Source organism: Callorhinus ursinus, unplaced genomic scaffold (assembly GCF_003265705.2).
Source record: "Callorhinus ursinus isolate GAN/ISIS: 27379988/994484 unplaced genomic scaffold, GSC_fseal_2.0 scaffold103, whole genome shotgun sequence".
NCBI classification, from domain to species: Eukaryota; Metazoa; Chordata; class Mammalia; order Carnivora; family Otariidae; genus Callorhinus; species Callorhinus ursinus.
Genome location: NW_027397165.1, coordinates 1,319,073 through 1,336,154, shown reverse-complemented (window position 1 = coordinate 1,336,154; position 17,082 = coordinate 1,319,073). Strand labels below are relative to the sequence as shown.

The 17,082-nt window shown below is 46.4% G+C and overlaps 1 protein-coding gene across 1 annotated transcript in view; it reads left to right on the top strand.

Moving 5' to 3' along the window:
• Positions 1 to 17,021, top strand: part of FGD1 (FYVE, RhoGEF and PH domain containing 1) — a 41,321-nt gene extending 24,300 nt beyond the window's left edge. The window contains exons 9-18 of the mRNA XM_025852045.2: positions 8,373 to 8,431; positions 8,569 to 8,715; positions 9,084 to 9,176; positions 9,343 to 9,422; positions 12,857 to 12,887; positions 13,395 to 13,496; positions 13,852 to 13,977; positions 14,154 to 14,315; positions 15,616 to 15,759; positions 16,302 to 17,021. Of these exons, the coding sequence (XP_025707830.1) occupies positions 8,373 to 8,431; positions 8,569 to 8,715; positions 9,084 to 9,176; positions 9,343 to 9,422; positions 12,857 to 12,887; positions 13,395 to 13,496; positions 13,852 to 13,977; positions 14,154 to 14,315; positions 15,616 to 15,759; positions 16,302 to 16,607 (1,250 nt within the window). The 3' untranslated portion in view covers positions 16,608 to 17,021. The remainder of the gene's footprint in view (positions 1 to 8,372; positions 8,432 to 8,568; positions 8,716 to 9,083; positions 9,177 to 9,342; positions 9,423 to 12,856; positions 12,888 to 13,394; positions 13,497 to 13,851; positions 13,978 to 14,153; positions 14,316 to 15,615; positions 15,760 to 16,301) is intronic.
• Positions 17,022 to 17,082: the final 61 nt, after the last annotated feature.

The window sequence follows — 17,082 nt, the reverse complement described above, 5'->3', positions numbered from 1 at the left end:
GAGTGTTATTTCCATTCATTCCTTCATTAATATAGCAGCTATTTACTGAGCACCTTATTCTGTGCATTGTTGTAGGCACAGGGGATATGGAAGTGGACAAGACAGACAGCAGATAATAAAGAGAAGTAATAAATACACAGGAGAACATTGGATACGTGCTACATGTAATTCAGAGAATAAGAGGGTGATGTGACAGGGACTGGGGGGCTTACTTAAGGTTGGGTGGCCTCTCTGAGTAGAAGATATTTGAGTCAGACCTGAATGACATAAAGAAGGGAGCCACGTGCCGACTGGGGAGGAACATATTCCCCAGAGGCAACAGCAGGTGCAGAGCTCCTATGGGGGAGGAGGCAGCAGCTTGCATATCTCTGGACCAACAAGAGGGCCAATGTGACCTGAGCATGATAAGTGAGGGTAGAATGGTAGAAGTAGGGTTGGAGAGAGGAGCAAGACTTTAAAGGCCTGGATAAGGAGATGGATTTTTTTCTGAGTGCAGTGGGTAGCCAAGGGAAATTTGGATCGGGATTACTACCAGTAAGAAGCCTTTGCAATAATCTAAGTGAGAAAAGTTGGCTTGGACGAGGGTAGTAGCAGTGGAAGTAGAGAGAAATGGTTAGATTCAGGATATATTATATTTGGAAGCAGCACTGAAAGAACCAGGATGGAGTGGGTGTGAGACTTGGGAGAAAGAGTCAAGAATTACTTGCAGATTTTTGGCTAGTGGTGATGGTTCTTGAGATGAGCTTAGGAGGTTGATTTTGGACATGTTCAAAGTGAGCTGCCAGGTAGGCAGTTAGATGAGTCTAGAATCCCAGGGAGAGATTTGGATGTCACCGGCTCATAGACAGTATTCAGAGCTGTGAGGCTGGCCCCGATCACCGAGAGTGAATGTAAATGGAGAAGAAATGGGGACCAACGACAAAGCTGAGGGAGGTTGAATCAGCAAAGGACTTAAGAAGGAGCAGCCCTATAGGGAGGAGGAAAGTTAGGAAAATGTGGGATGCTGGAAGCCACAAGAATCAGGAGCAGACAGTTGTGTCCACTGCTGTGCCTACTGCCCAAATTGAGGTCCCGCCACCCTACCACATGGGACACTTTGCTACCAAGCCTGGACCTCTAGAAAGAGCGAGAACCGTAGAACGTTTGACAGTTGAACTCTACAAACAGACATCTGCAGACTAAGGGCCTCAATCCTCTCCCCAAATGAGAGCCCCCACTGAAGTGCCAGGATGAGCTACATTAACCTAAACCTTGAGAAACAGCCTTCCAAACTGATTCCCTGGGAATAGTTCCATGGGCTGACATCTCCAACCTGAGCCCTCAGGCTGAATCCAGTATGAGGTCCCAGTTATAGGACCTCCCACACTTGGTTTCCCCAAACTAAGGTCTGGGCTTCCAGAATGTTCTCCCCACCCTGAGCTTGGAGAGCAAGTTCCCAGTCAGAGCCCTCAGCCTGAGGTCCCACAGGGAGATTCCCCCAAAGAACTTCCCAGTCTGATCTCCATGGCCACCATTCGATAAACAGGTATTGCCAAACTTAGCACCCCAGATTCATCCCCCATTTACTGTCCCTCAGATTGAGATATCTATCCTAGCCCCAAAGCTTGACTCTTTTGTCAGGGACCGATCCATGCCACAGACTAAGACCACTGAGGCCTCAGACTGATTTCTACAGTTCCCCAGTGTGAACCCCAGAGGGAACCCTGAGATTAAGCTGCCTGATCTGAGCTCCAAACAGAGACTCCAGATTGTGTTCTCACTAACCCCAATCCCCCAGACTGAAGACCCCTGTTTTCCATCCCCTTCACTGCACCCTGGGACTAATGCCCTAGATTTTCCCCCAAATTAAGTCTGATCCTCCAAGTCTGATCTTCCCAGTCTTGACTCCCAGACTGACTCCCCACAAACAGTCCCCCCCGCAATTTTCTACATCTCAGCCTTGGATTCACAGATTGGATTTCCAGGCTGAGTCCTGCAGAATGAGGTCTCCAGATTGGGCTCTGTCTTGAGACCCAAGAAGGACACCTCACTGCCACACTGAGTCTCCACATTTTATAACCCTCCAACTGGAATCCCCAGAAGAATCCTCCTGGCTCATTTCTCCACTCAGAGCCCATGGATTCTATAGAATCACATATCCACAGTGAGCTTTCAGGACTGAGTTCTTTCAATTTTATTTCCACACTGGATCTCTAGCATGACATTTCCAAACTGAAATTCCCCAAATGAGCTCCCTGTACTGAACCCCCAAAGTGAGTTGCCAGTGTAATATTCCTAAACCGGGCACCCTGGGCAAGCTGCTTGGGCTCAGTTTTCTCGTGTGTAGAAGGGGGATGATAAGGATACCTCCCTCAGAGAGTTGTTCTCAGGATAAATGAGATAATCCTGGTAAAGCTAGTAGCACAGTGCCTAGCACATGGCAAAGGTCCAATAAATGTTAGCAGTTTTTATTACTGAATGCCCTGACTGATGCCCTCCATACTGAATGCCCATAAAAATAGATTGAGTTTACCTAACTTGGGTTCCTATTTTGTACCAATCTCAACCCTATCTGAGTCCCCAGATTCAGCCTCAGGGCTTGAGCTTGCCCAACTGAGGTCCCCATGCTAAGCTCAAAGATGAACCCCACCACCATCACCACCACCACCCAAGAAAGAATTTTCCAGTCTGGTTTTCTGAGCCACTCAGAATGAGAATCTCTGAATGAGAGCCAGTCCAAGATATGCTCACTAAGCTACCCAGCCCAAGATCTTAAACTGACCTCCCAATGTTTTACCCCTTAGACTAAAATCCCCAGAAAGTGCCTCAGGGTCTGAGCCCCACTGAATCACATTTCTGGTTCCCTAGACTCACTCCCCCCACTTTCTTTTTTTTTTTAACATTTTATTTACTTATTTGAGAGAGTGAGAGATTATGAGAGAGAGAGAGAGTGCACAAGCAGGGGGGAGGGGTAGAGGGAGAGGGAGAAACAGACTCCCTGCTCAGCAGAGAGCCTGATGCGGGATGCAGTCCCAGGACCCTGGGATCATGACCTGAGCTGAAGACGGACGCTTAACCGACTGAGCCACCCAGGCGCCCACTCCCCCCACTCTCTACTTCCTAGACTGAACTCTGGAACCTGGACTGTAGACTGGGCTCCTCAAACCAGGCTAGAGGGAACTACTGTCTGAACTGCATACCCTGAACCCAAGACTGAACTCCAAACCCAGGCTGCCAAAGCCCCACCAGAGCTTCCAGACCAAGCCCCTACACTCAGTTCCCCAAACTGCACTCCCTAGTCCACACCCCCAAATGAAATCCTAGACTGACATCCCAGACAGAGCCTACACACACTGGACCCCTGGAAATACCAGTTTGTACTCCACACAAGGCATCTCCAGACAGAGCTCCTGATAGGAAAGCCTCTAGTCTGAGCCCAGTGACCTGCCCTGGCCTGAGTGTGTATGCCCACAGCTTACCAGAGTCTTCTTCCTGTCCCTTCCCTTGTTACCTCCTACCTCTACCACCCAACATGCCCCCTGCCCTGGGGTGGGGGAGATACAGAACAGGTAGGAGAAAAGGCAGATGGCCGAGCAGTTCCAGCTCTGATGGCAACTCAGCCGCTTTCCAGGTAGACAACCTAAGGCCACCATCTCTTCTCCCTGAGTCTGTGTCCTCATTTTGGACAAACAGGGCACAAATCACACCTATCTTACAGAGTTGTTGTGAGGATTGAAAGGAGCTAATTTATGCAAAGCATCTGATGGGGAGCCCTAGAGAGGGTGGGGGGACTCTGGCCCCATCCTAGGGATGCAGATTTGTCAATACACGATGAATACACAGTGTGACTGGTGGGACAGAGGGGAGCACAGAGGAATGTGGGAACTGAGACAGGGTCTCGGCCCAGCCTGGGAACTCAGGGCAGGTTTACTAGAGGAGGTAAGCTGAATCCAGAAGACTGAGTGGCAGTTAGCCAGATTAAGCAAGACAGGACATGTTTAGGGAGGTACAAGTAGAGAAAGTTGGAGAGGTCAGCAGAAGCCAGATCTCCAAGGGCTTTCAATGACAGGCTAAAGGGCTGGGTCTTTTCCCCTGCAGATACAGGGGAGCTATTGACAGATTTAAGCAGAAGAGTGACAGCAAGCTGTATGTGAGAAAGATCCCTCTGGCAGCTAGGGTGGAAGAGGGGTTGAAGATTAGAGACTCCTGAAAGGCCTGAGCTGAGACAGGGGCTACAGATCTTGAGTACCAAGACTTGGTCATGGAGGCAGAGCCTCCGAGAAAAGCAAGACTTGGTTTGCCAGGCATATGGACCCTCTTGAGAAGCACCTGTACTCCTGTGATCAGGCAGATTTTCCAGGGGGAAAATTCGGCATCATACAGACAAGAGTGGGATGCAGTACATCTGTAGCAGGGCCTCAAGTGTGGGCAGGATTTTCTAGTGTGGGGATATGTAGGGACTTACTTCCAGATTTTTTTTTCCCCTTGATGATAACTGGTCACTATACCTGAAATATCGAAATTACAGAAAAGATGAAAGAGGTAGGGGAAAAGATCACCTGTGATACAAGCCCCCAGAGAATAAGCACAATGAACATTTTGACATATTTTCTTCCCAGTTTTTTTATACATATATATTTGTGAAATTGAGATCATTCAGTGTACACAAGTTGGTATCCTTTTCTTAAAATATCCTGAGCATTTCACAAATTATGAAAAACTCTACATAAGCATCACTTGTAAAGGATGTTCAGTATTCCGTTATATGAATGCACATGAATTTATTTAACTGACCCCCTACAGGGGGATATTTTTTTTGAGAGAGAGAGAGAGAAAGAGAGTGTGTGTGCAGTGGGGGGAGAGGGAGAGAGTGAATCCTAAGCAGACTTCCAGCTGAGCATGGAGCCTGACACAGGGCTTGATCTCATGACCCTGAGATCATGACCCGAGCCAAAATCAAGTCAGCCGCTTAACCTACTGAGCCACCCAGGTGCCCCTACAGTTGGACATTTTTGTTTCCGATTGACACTGTTGTAAACACCACTGCAATGAAAGTGTGTTTGTACATAAAACGTGTATTTTCCTTTTTATTTATTAAGTTTTTATTTTATTTTTATTTTTTTTTAAAGATTTTCTTTATTTATTTGACAGAGAGAGAGCACAAGCAGGGAGAGCCCAAGGCAGAGGGAGAGGGAGGAACAGGCCCTCTGCAGAGCAGAGAGCCCGACGCGGGGCTCGATCCCAGTACCCTGGGATCATGACCCAAGCCGAAGGCAGACACTTAACCAGCTGAGCCACCCAGGCGCCCCTAAGTTTTTATTTTAATTCCAGTATAGTTAACATACAGTGTTATATTAGTTTCAGGTGTACAATACAGTGACAATTTTACACATCACCGGGTTCTCATCAAGACAAGTGCACTCCTTAATCCCCATCACCTACTTAACCCATTCCCCACCCCTCTTCCCTCTAGTCTGGAACTGTGATACCTCTGTTTTGTTTTTCTTTTTCAATTTGCTTTGGCTATTCAGGGTCTTTTATGGTTCCATACAAATTTTAGGATTATTTGTTCTAGTTCTGTGGAAAATGCTGTTGTTGTTTTTCTTTGTTTGTTTGATTTTTATTTATTTATTTGACAGAGAGAGAGGAAACACAAGCAGGGGGAGTGGGAGAGGGAGAAGCAGGCTTCCTGTGGAGCAGGGAGCCCAATGCGGGGCTCCATCCCAGGACCCCAGGATCATGACCTGAGCCGGAGGCAGACGCTTAACGACTGAGCCACCCAGGCGCCCCGCTGTTGTTGTTTTGATAGGGATTGCTTTAAATGTGTAGATTGCTTTGGGTAGTACAGACATTTTATCAATATCATATCTTCCAACTCATCATAGAATGTGTTTCCGTTTCTTTTTTTTTTTTTTCTTTGTGTCATATTCAGTTTCTTTCATCAGTGTTTTAAAGTTTTCAGAGTACAGGTCTTTCACCTCTTTGGTTAAGGTTATTCCTAGATACTGTGCAATTTAAATGGGATTGTTTTCTTAATTTCTCTTTCTGCTTCTTCATTATTAGTATGTAGAAATGCAACGGATTTCTGTACATTGATTTTGTATCCTGTGACTTTACTGAATTCATTTATCAGTTCTAGTAGTTTTTTGGTGGAGTCTTCTAGGGTTTTCTCTATATAGTATCATGTCATCTGCAAATAGTGAAAATTTTACTTCTTCCTTACCAATTTGGATGCCTTTTATTTCTTTTTGTTGTCTGATTACTGTGCCTAGGACTTCCAGTGCTATGTTGAATAGAAGTGAGGAGAGTGAACATCCTTGTCTTATTCCTGATCTTAGTTGAAAATCTCTCAGTTTTCCCTCATTGAATATGATGTTCCTTGTGGGTTTTTCATAGATGGCCTTTATGATGTTGAGGTATGTTCCTTCTAAATCTACTTTGTTTGTGGGTTTTTATCAAGAAGGATGTTGTACTTTGCCAAATGTTTTTTCTGTGTCTATTGAGATGATCATATGAATTTTGTCCTGTCTCCTGTTGATGTGATGTATCACGTTGATTGATTTGCGAATATTGATCCACCCTTGCAGCCCAGGAATAAATCCCACTTGATTGTGGTGGATAATTCTTTTAATGTATTTTTGAATACAGTTTGCTAGTATTTTGTTGAGGATTTTTCATCTATGTTCACCAGGGATATTGGCCTATAGTTCTCTTTTCTTGTGGTGTCTTTATCTGGTCTTGGAATCAAGGTAATGCTGGCCTCATAGAATGACTTTGGAAGTTTTCCTTCCTCTTCAATTTTTTTGGAATAGTTTGAGAAGAATAGGTATTTTTTCTAGAAACATAATTTTTCTTTTCTTTTCTTTTTTTAAAGATTTTATTTGTTTATTTATCAGAGAGAGTGCAAACAAGACAGCACAAGTGGTGGGGGGCAGCAGAGGCAGAGGGAGAAGCAGAGTCCCCCCTGAGCAGGGAGCCCAATGTGGGGCTCAATCCCAGGATTCTGGGACTGTGACCTGAGGTGAAGGCAGACTCTTTTTTTTTTTTTTTTTTTTTCATGGTACAAAAAAGTATTTAATAAGCGCCACACAACAGTACAGAAAAAGTCTATATAGCTCATACTTTAAAACCAGAACAGGTGATTGAAATCAGTATAGAGTCTCATTCTTACTTAAAAACAATATAGAGGGTACACACTGGGAATTGAAATACCATGTTCTTTCTGTGAAGGCAGACTCTTAACCGACTGAGCCAGCCAGGTGTCCCGAGAATAGATATTAACTCTTCTTTAAATGTTTGGTAGAAATCGCCTATGAAGCCATCTGGTCCTGCACTTTTGTTTATTGGGAGTTTTTGATTACTGATTCAATTTCCTTGGTAATAATCAGTCTGTTCATATTTTCTACTTCTTCCTGCTTCAGTTTTATTAGGCTATATGTTTCTAGGAACTCTTCCATTTCTTCTAGGTTGTCCAATTTGCTGGCATATAGTTTTTCACAATATTCTCTTACAGTTGTTTGTATTTCTGTGGTGTTGGTTGTTATTTCTCCTCTCTCATTTGTGACTTTATTTATTTGAGTCCTTTCCCCCCTTTTTTCAATGAGTGTGGCTATGGAGTTATTGGTTTTGTTGATTAGAACACGTATTTTCTTAGTATAGATTCCTATAATCAGTATTATTGAGACAAAGAATAGGCTCATCTCTTTGTTTCTTTTTCTTAAGATTTTATTTATTTATTTGAGAGAGAGAGAATGCACACGAGACAGAGAGGGAGAGAGAAGGGGGAGAGGGAGAGAAAGAGCATGAGCGGGGGTGGGGGGGAGACAGAGGGAGAAGCAGACTCCCCGTTGAGCAGGGAGCCCAGGTGCTGGACTGGATCCCAGGACCCTGGGATCATGACGCGAGCCACAGGCAGATGCTTAACCAACTGAGCCACCCAGGCGCCCCTCTTTGTTTCCTTATATGGCTTTTTTTCTGATTATAAAAGTAATACATGTTCTTCATCAAAAATATGGAAAATACAGAAAAATCTAAAGAACACAATAAAAAGCACCCATAGTCCCACCATTCAGAGACAACTTGTTAAACATGGGTATGTTTCTTTCCAGTTACCGATGTAATTATTATTGTTGCTATTTTTAGTGGTAATAATAATCCTGTTAAGCTTGCATTTTATTCACTGCCAGTTATTCCAGGTACTATGATTCTGCTGTTGTGGGATTAATTGAGATAGTTTCTGATTTTAAGTGATGTTGCTATGGACATCTTTGAGGCTGGTGCTTTCCGGGATGGGGCGGGTGTAGTCGGGCCAGGAGGAAGTACTCAGGGAACAAAGAAGCCCTAAGAGCCTCTTCTCTGCTGGTCCCGCACTTGACCTCCTACTCTGCCCACAGAGTCTCTGGAGCTGATAGCCACAGCAGCAGAGCACTCTAACGCTGCCATCCGCAAAATGGTGAGTGGCCCTTCCAGCCCCTGCCCTTCCTCGGCCACCCACCCGTGGTGTCTTTGTCCTGGGGGACTTGTGACCTGTGGACATGTCAGGGGAGGCCAGCACCCCAGCCCTGCCCTCTGCTTACTGTCTCCTGCCAGGAGCGAATGCACAAGCTGCTGAAGGTATATGAGCTGCTAGGGGGTGAGGAAGACATTGTCAGCCCCACCAAAGAGCTCATAAAAGAAGGCCATATCCTTAAGCTGTCAGCAAAGAATGGGACCACTCAAGACCGATACCTCATACTAGTAAGTGCCAGGCGTGGGGTTGCACACATTGACTTGGTACTCACTCAAGACTATACCTCCTGCTAGCCATTCTTTCCTCTATTGATTCATTGTATTTTCACTACCTACACTAGAATTTTTTTTTCTCTACTTCAGAGGTGATGTAACTAAGACTTAAAAGTGACTTGCCCAAGGTCACCCAACTAGGGGGTGACTCCCATGCCTAGGCTCTTTCCTTGTGACCCTTGTGCCCAATCTGGGCTGGGCGTTCTCCATCTATTGCCTTGATTCCCCAGCAGTAAAGCTTCAGGAGTCCTATAAGGGTAGGGAGCTGGGCCACACCTGTCCTGGGTCCTCCAGACATACATCCCCAAACTTTTCCTTCCTAGTTCAACGACCGCCTCCTTTACTGCGTGCCCAGGCTGCGGCTCCTTGGCCAGAAGTTTAGCGTGCGGGCACGCATTGATGTAGATGGCATGGAGGTGAGCACCAGGAGGTGGGAGATGGGGACGTGGAGTGGGGCCTTGGTGGTGGGGGGAATAAAGTTGTTCTGACTTTGACCCCAAGTCTTTGTGTGCATGTGTGCAGAGGGTAAGGGCCCCATGGAGCTTAGTAGTCCTCATAAAGCCTCTTTCTCCCTCCATTCAGCTAAAGGAAAGCTCCAACCTCAATCTGCCTCGGACCTTCCTGGTGTCAGGAAAGCAGCGCTCCCTGGAGCTCCAGGCTAGGTACTTGCCCTTACCTATACCTTCCCTCTAGCCCCCTCTTTCCCTTCAGATATGAGGCATTCTAGGCCTAGTGCCAGGCTACCTCTCCAAGGAAGAGATCCTTCCAGAGAAAAGATGGGCACCTTTTCCCAAAGATGCAGGCTTGGTCTTCTGGCGGGTTTTGTTAGAGGAGAGGGAAGAATGAGATATTAATCCAAACAGGAAGAATAACAACATGGTTTATTGAAGATTCAGAGATTTAAGAGAAATACCAAATGCAATGCTTGGTCCACAATAGGAGCCTGATTGGAGCAAAACCCTAAAATACATTTGCAAGACAATAGGGAAAATCTAAATATGAACTGAACAATAGCTGTCGGGTAATTACTGCTAACTTTTTCAGGTGTGATAGTGGTATAATGGTTATACAGGAGAATGGCCTTGTTTTTTCATGAAGCATGCTGAAGATTTAGTATCATGATATCTGTAATTTATTTTTAAATGACTTACCAACCAAAAAAATACACACATATATACATACACACACACATATATACATACCTATATAACTATATGTGAATATATGCATATATATGAAGTAAATATAGCAAAATATTTTTTAAATTTGCATCTATATAATAGGCATACATTTAATGAATTTGTGCTATCCTGTCTGCTTTTTTGTATGCTTGAAATGTTTTATAATAAAACTTTTTAAAATAACATTTAAAAATAATGTCTAGCCATTTTACAAAGGGGCTTTCATATCCATCCTCTACTTGGTTGATTATAATAGCTCACATTTAGTGAAGACTTGCTCTTATGTTAGGCAGTGTTTTAAATTAATTTTAACTTAAACAATTTAAGTTTAAACTGACTAGTTGAATCCTTAAAACAACCCTTGAAGTAGCTACTGTTACCATCAATCCCATTTCACAGATGGGCAAACTGAGGCACAGAAGAGTTATGTACCTTGCCCAAGATCCTATAGCTAGAAAGGAGCAGAGCTGGAAATCGAGCTCATGCTGCCTTCTGAGGGCCCAAGTGATAGGGAATCGAGGTCAGGGTCAGGGCCAGGGCATGGATGCATATGGGTAGATGATCTATTTCTGACAGGCTGCAAGGAAGTGAAAAACGAGAGTCAGAACCCTCATTGCTGGGACTGCATGGAGGCGGAAAAGAGAGATGAGTGTTACCTTTGACGCTCTGGGAGACTGAGAGAGCATCTCCGACGCCCGCAGCCAGGAAGCAAGAACAAAGCCAACATTGGGTACATCCAGGAGAGGGCTCAGTAGAACCTGAGTGACAAGTCACATGACTCAGGTCTTCTGCTAGGAGCAAGGGAGGGAGGGGGCTGCTGAGACAATGGAGCCAGAAAGGAGCAGTAAGCAGTGTAGGGTTTCCTCCTAGTGGCAGAGGAAAGGCATGGAGGGTTTGCCTTGCAATTGCTTGTACTGCCCTTACGAAAAATTTCAAATATCCAGAAAAGTAGAAATAGAACAAACACCATATACCTACCATTTGGACAACTGGTGTTCAACCTTGGCAACACAGGAATCAGCTGGGGAGCTTTTAAAAAATAGTTATGTCTGAGGGGCGCCTGGCTAGCTCAGTCAGTTAAAGCATGTGACTCTTGATCTCAGGGTTAGAGGTTCGAGCCCCATGTTGGGTGTAGAGATTACTTAAAAATAAAATCTTTTAAAAAATACCGATGTCTGAAACCCACTCCCAAAGACTGACTGAATTTGTCTGGGGCATAGCCTGAACATGAGGAGTTTTCAAAGCTCCGTTGGTGGTTTTACTGTGTGCACCAGGGTTTAGAACCACTGACTTAGGAGTCAATTATTGACATTTTGCCATGTATATCTTTGGCTGAACCATTTTAAAGTAAATTAAAGACATGATACTTCACCCCAGGCCTTTCCTCTATTTGCATATATGTGTGTATGTGTATACACACACACACACACACACACGTTTTCTTTCTATATTTTATTATGAAAATATTTCAAAATACAGAAAAGTTTAAAGAATTATACAGCGAACAACTGTAATCCCACCATACAGATTCTACAAGTGTTAACATTGTGCTATATTTACTTTATCACAAATCTATCCTTTTATCCATCCACCAATCCATCTCGTTTTTCAACATGCATTTCAAACGAAGTTACAGACATCACTACACCTCATCCCAAAAGACTTTGGTGTGCATATTATTACCTAGAGTTCAGTATTTGTTTAATGTCCTCTCCTTTTCTTGAGGTCAAATTTTCACACAGTGAAATGCACAGGTCTTAAGTGTGTACCATCAGTAAGTTTTGACAAATATAAACACTCATGTCACATGTTTTTCAACAAAAATGGAATGCTATGTGTATTTTATATATTTTCACTTAACATAAAGAGCTTTCTATACCACTTAACATACTATATTTCACTTAACATATTATAAGCAGCTTTCTATACCATTTTTGTTGTCTGACAGTAATGATGTACCATCATTTCTTTTTCTTTATCTGATCCCTTGTTGTTGGACACTTAGGCTGCTTCCATTTTTTCATAATAAATAGCATTGCAAACCTAAATATTAACTCCTATCCTTAATTTTTCATAAAGTGGTTCTAAGGAGGTAGTCAGATTTTCGTATTAGAAAAATACTTTTGATGTCTGGTGGGTAGATGTGGAAGGGGATTAGAAGAGGCCAGGCAGGAGTCAGCCAAGAAACTGGGTCCTATTCCTAGTGAGAGGTTTATGGAGCTATCTCAGCATAGAGGCCTTGGAGACTATGGGGCAAAAGGAAGAGGTAACTCGCACTGATTGAGCACCTAGTGGACCAAGGATTGCGCTGGGCACTTTACATATCACTTCAGTTACTGCTCAGAACAACCCAGACTGATAATTCTCTCCAGGTAAAATGGAGAAGAAAATGGACTAAAGGAAAACAAGCTGCCCCCCTTTCTCAAATTTGCCATTCCAACAACAGGGAACTATTTATGGTTTCTTGTATGTTCCATACATTTACACACACCTCACCCATAGCCCTCTCTACCAGAGGCCCAGCACCTCCTTGAAGAAACCTTCCTTAACAGCCCCACCCAAACTCCAAGCTGGGGCAGGTCTCTTCTTCGGGGCTTCTCAGCCCTATTTTCACTCTGTCACAGTGCTGATCCCCTGTATGTCCCTATCTCCCCTCCTAGACCATGAGCTCCTTGAGGACAGGGTCCTCTCTAAGCCGCAGGTTCCTAGCACAGGGTCTGGAAAGTATTAGTAACTGTTGAGTAAATAAACTCAGACAGGCTACATGACTTGCCTAAGGTCACACAATAAGTTAAGGACCAGAGGGTCAAAACCTTGGTCTGTCTGACTCCAAAATACTTAACTCTTTACCACTCCCTTTGCTTTTGGTTGGCCTGCCTAACCCAACATTTTTCTTTCCCCCACCCTTCCCCAAGGACTGAGGAGGAGAAGAAAGACTGGGTCCAGGTAACATCCAAGAAGGCTTTGTGGTAGGGGGCTGGAGGAGTATTAACAGGTCTCCTTGGGGTTGGTGGACTCTCCCCTAAAACTCATATCAGACCAGAATGAGCCTGGACACCTGCTTTCCAACACACTTTTTACCATCCCCATTTTACAGAGAAGCAAGCTGAGGTCCAGGAGTTAAACAGAAACTCACAAATTCTCCCCTTAGAAAGCTGGCTCTGCTGAGGGTGTAACCCCAGTGAGTTAAATCCTGTAAAACCTTAAGCCCAGACAGTGGCCAGGAAGACCTGAGTTTTTTCAACCACTGATCCCCTCCATTTCACAAATTTAAGAACTGAGAACTGGATTTGGGATTGGGCTTGCTCAAGATCATATGCCTAGCAAGGGGCAGAGTTTGGCCTAGAAGCCAACTTTTCCGACTCCAGACTGTCACAGGAAGGTGAGGTGAGGGTGGAAGTGGGTGCGTTGTGAGGTGATCTGACCTCTTATTTCTTACAACCTCCTTTATAGGCCATCAACTCCACTCTCCTGAAGCATGAACAGACGCTGGAGACCTTCAAACTGTTGAACTCAACAAACAGGGAAGATGAAGACACACCCCCTAACTCTCCAGTAAGAGTCCCCACCCTCTCCCCCAGCCCTGGGACCCCTTCCAGGCTTCCAAGTCCCCATTTTACTTTGAAATGATTCTTGCCCCTTCCCAGAGAGTAAAGACCAGAGAGACAGTGCATGACCTCAGAAGCACAGTCTTCTTTTGGTATGGCCGCAGAGAAATCACGGGGGAAACTGAGGCCCAGAAAGTAAAAATGACAGTGAGGTAGGGACAGAGCAAGGACTCAAAGGCAGGTCTTCTGAACGTATGTGCTGCCTCCCAATGATGATCCAAGCCTTGGGGCAGAGGGCAGGGGCTGGCTGCACTGGGCTGGGGAGTAGCTATCTCTGACCTGGGACCTGGCCCTCTCTCCAGAACGTGGATCTTGGGAAGCGGGCACCTACACCCATCCGAGAAAAGGAAGTCACCATGTGCATGCGCTGCCAGGAGCCCTTCAATTCCATCACCAAACGCAGGCACCACTGCAAGGCCTGCGGGCATGTGAGTTTTGGCAGGCAGGGGCAGAGCTAGGGAGGGGACAGGCTGGCAGCCCAAAGGCCCACTTCTGAGTGGGTTACCCTCCAAGCGCGGGAGGCCACGAGTCCACTGTGGGAGTTGGTCCACTGAAGGGAAAGACCTGCAGGAACCAGGCTGTTTTTGCCCACTTGCCACCCCAGGTGGTTTGTGGGAAGTGCTCCGAGTTCCGGGCCCGCCTCATCTATGACAACAACCGCTCCAACCGTGTGTGCACGGACTGCTACGTGGCCTTGCATGGGGTGCCTGGGAGCAGCCCGGCCTGCAGCCAGCATACACCCCAGCGCCGGAGGTCTATCCTGGAGGTAAGAGCCAGTCCCCGACTAACACTCCCACGCTGACCACAGAGGCCCCAGCCACCCACCCAGTGTGACTGACGCCTGGGCATCTCTGAAACGCTAGGGTGCCATGTGCATCCACTGAGCGAGTGACCCAGGCTCGGAGTGAGTAAAATGAGTGCAAGAGTCAATGAAAGACGAATTTTTATTTAAGTGCTTTAGATGTTTAATCCTCACAGTAACTAATCTATCCATGCTATTACTATCCCTGGGTTACAGATGAGGAAACTGAGACCCAGGGAGTTATTTGCCCAAATTACACAGCCAGCGAGTGGCAGAGCTAGGATGTTTTTTCAATTAACAAATAATCTTTTCTTATTACAAAGTAGGATACGTGCACTGAAGAAAATTAAAAGACAATATAAACAGAAATAATAAAAACACCATATTCCTTTTACCCACTAGATTACTACTATTAATAGCTGTGCTATAGCATGTACACACATTTTTGGTTTTAACCAAATTGAGGTATTTATTTTATTTAACACTTAAAGAATGCTTGCTCTGGGGGCGCCTGGGTGGCTCAGTCAGTTAAGTGGTCGGCTCTTGATTTCAGCTCAGGTCATGATCTCAGGGTCCTGAGATCGAGCCCTGTGGTGAGTTCCTCACTCGGCGGGGAGTTTGCTTGAGGCTTCTCTCCCTCTCCCTCTGCCCCCTAACTCCCGCTTGCGTGCACGTGCACTCGCTCTCTCAAATAAATCTTTTTTAAAAAAAGAATGCTTACTCTGTGCCAGGCACTATTCTGAGCATTTTGCATACATTAACTCATTTAATCCTTACAATGGACCTGTGTGTTCTCCTTCTAAGTCAATACATTTTCATCTCGAGCTGGGATTCTGAGCCAGACTGCCTTACCCAGCTTCCCAGTCCTCTTCACAATGCTAGGTTGCCTCTTGCTAAATATAAGGCATGGATGTATGATGGAAGATGACGAACAGGGGAGGTGTAAAGGCCTAAGTGACTTGAGGAATGCGTGGCTGATGGAAGAATGCCTGCCCGGCAACCAGGTGCCCCTGCTGAGACACCCCCCCCACCAACTCTTCGGAGGCAGCAGCCATGGCAGTTCAGCAGACAAGCCTGGCTTTTGGTCTCCAGTCTCACTCACTGGGAGGGGCGGGGGGACAAGGGGCACTGGACAAATCCCTCCTGCCATCTGAGCTTCAGCTTCATCAATCCATCAATCCCTATGCTGAGGGGGTGTCAAAGCCAAGAGGAGCCAAGCCAGGCCTTCTATCGACACTGATGTCCCCCATGTCTCTGGCCACAGAAACAGGCCTCAGTGGCTGCGGAGAACAGCGTCATCTGCAGCTTCCTACATTACATGGAGAAAGGTGGCAAAGGCTGGCATAAGGCATGGTTCGTGGTCCCTGAGAACGAACCCTTGGTGCTGTACATCTACGGAGCCCCTCAGGTGTGCATCCTATTCCTTCAGGTCCTTCCCGCTGCCTGGCAAAACCAGGCTGTTCCTCCTCCCCTTCGGTCCTTGACCTCTCCTTGGCCTTGGGGGATTGGGTAAGGCTAAGGGGAAATCAGAACCCCTACCCTTGTGAGACAAAGACCAAGTAGAGACGAGGAGTGACTGGGCCAACATGTGTAGGGAAAAGCGGGGTGAGCTGGCAGAGCTAGTTTCCTGGAGGAAGCCAGAGTGGAGGTTAGGCACTGCTAGCTCCAGTTGGAGCAGGGAAGAACATGTAAGTGGAGGCAACAGCCGAGACAAAGGCCTGCAAACATTATTGGGTATGTGCTAAAGAGACAAGCCCAACTGGTTTTGGTTGTGGGAGGAAACAGGTATTTGAACTAGCCTGCATGCTAGTTGCCTCAGCTGACATTTTTCTATTGCTATCAGTGGAGCCACGGAAGGTTCCTAAGCAGGGGAAGGAAAAGAAGGGTTCAGCAGATGCAAAACTAGTGAGAAGCCCGGACTCGTGACCCCAGCTCTGTCCTGTTCCCTAGGATGTGAAAGCCCAGCGCAGCTTGCCCCTCATTGGCTTTGAGGTGGGACCTCCTGAGGCAGGGGAGCGGCCTGACAGAAGGCACGTCTTCAAGATCACCCAGAGCCACCTGAGCTGGTACTTCAGCCCCGAGACAGAGGAGCTGCAGCGGCGCTGGATGGCAGTGCTTGGTCGGGCAGGCCGTGGGGACACGTTCTGCCCAGGGCCCACACTGTCTGAGGACAGGGAGATGGAGGAGGCACTGGTGGCAGCTTCAGGAGCCACTGCTGAACCCTCCGAAGCCCCCCAGACCCGAGACAAGACCTAGAGGGTTTGGGAGGAACTGGGGCCCCCTGCCCCACACCCTAGCTGCCCATGTCCAGTTGGGGGGCCCCAGCCCCCTCCCTCCCAGCTCAGTCAATACTTGAACTCCCATCGTGGGCACTTTCAATCCCCAGTGCTGGGTCTTGGGTTTTTTTAATTCATCTTTTCACAAAACATGGGCTTTAAAAAAAATTCCTACAGTGATGTTAATTTTTTAAAAATCCCTGTCCCCAGGAAGGGTGGGAGCTGTTGCTAGACCCCCCCCGGACTTAGGCCATTTTGCCCCCCATCCCCTCAACACCCTACAGATCCTGCCTCCACCCAATTCCCCCCAAAGCACTGGAGGCAGGAGATCTGGATTCAAGTGCCAGCTCTGCCACTGACCCTACGGCCCTGGCCCAGCCCTGCCCCCTCCGCCAGTGTCTTCACACGTTACATAGGGCAGGGACCAGACCCCTCCTGCCTCTCCCATGGCTTAC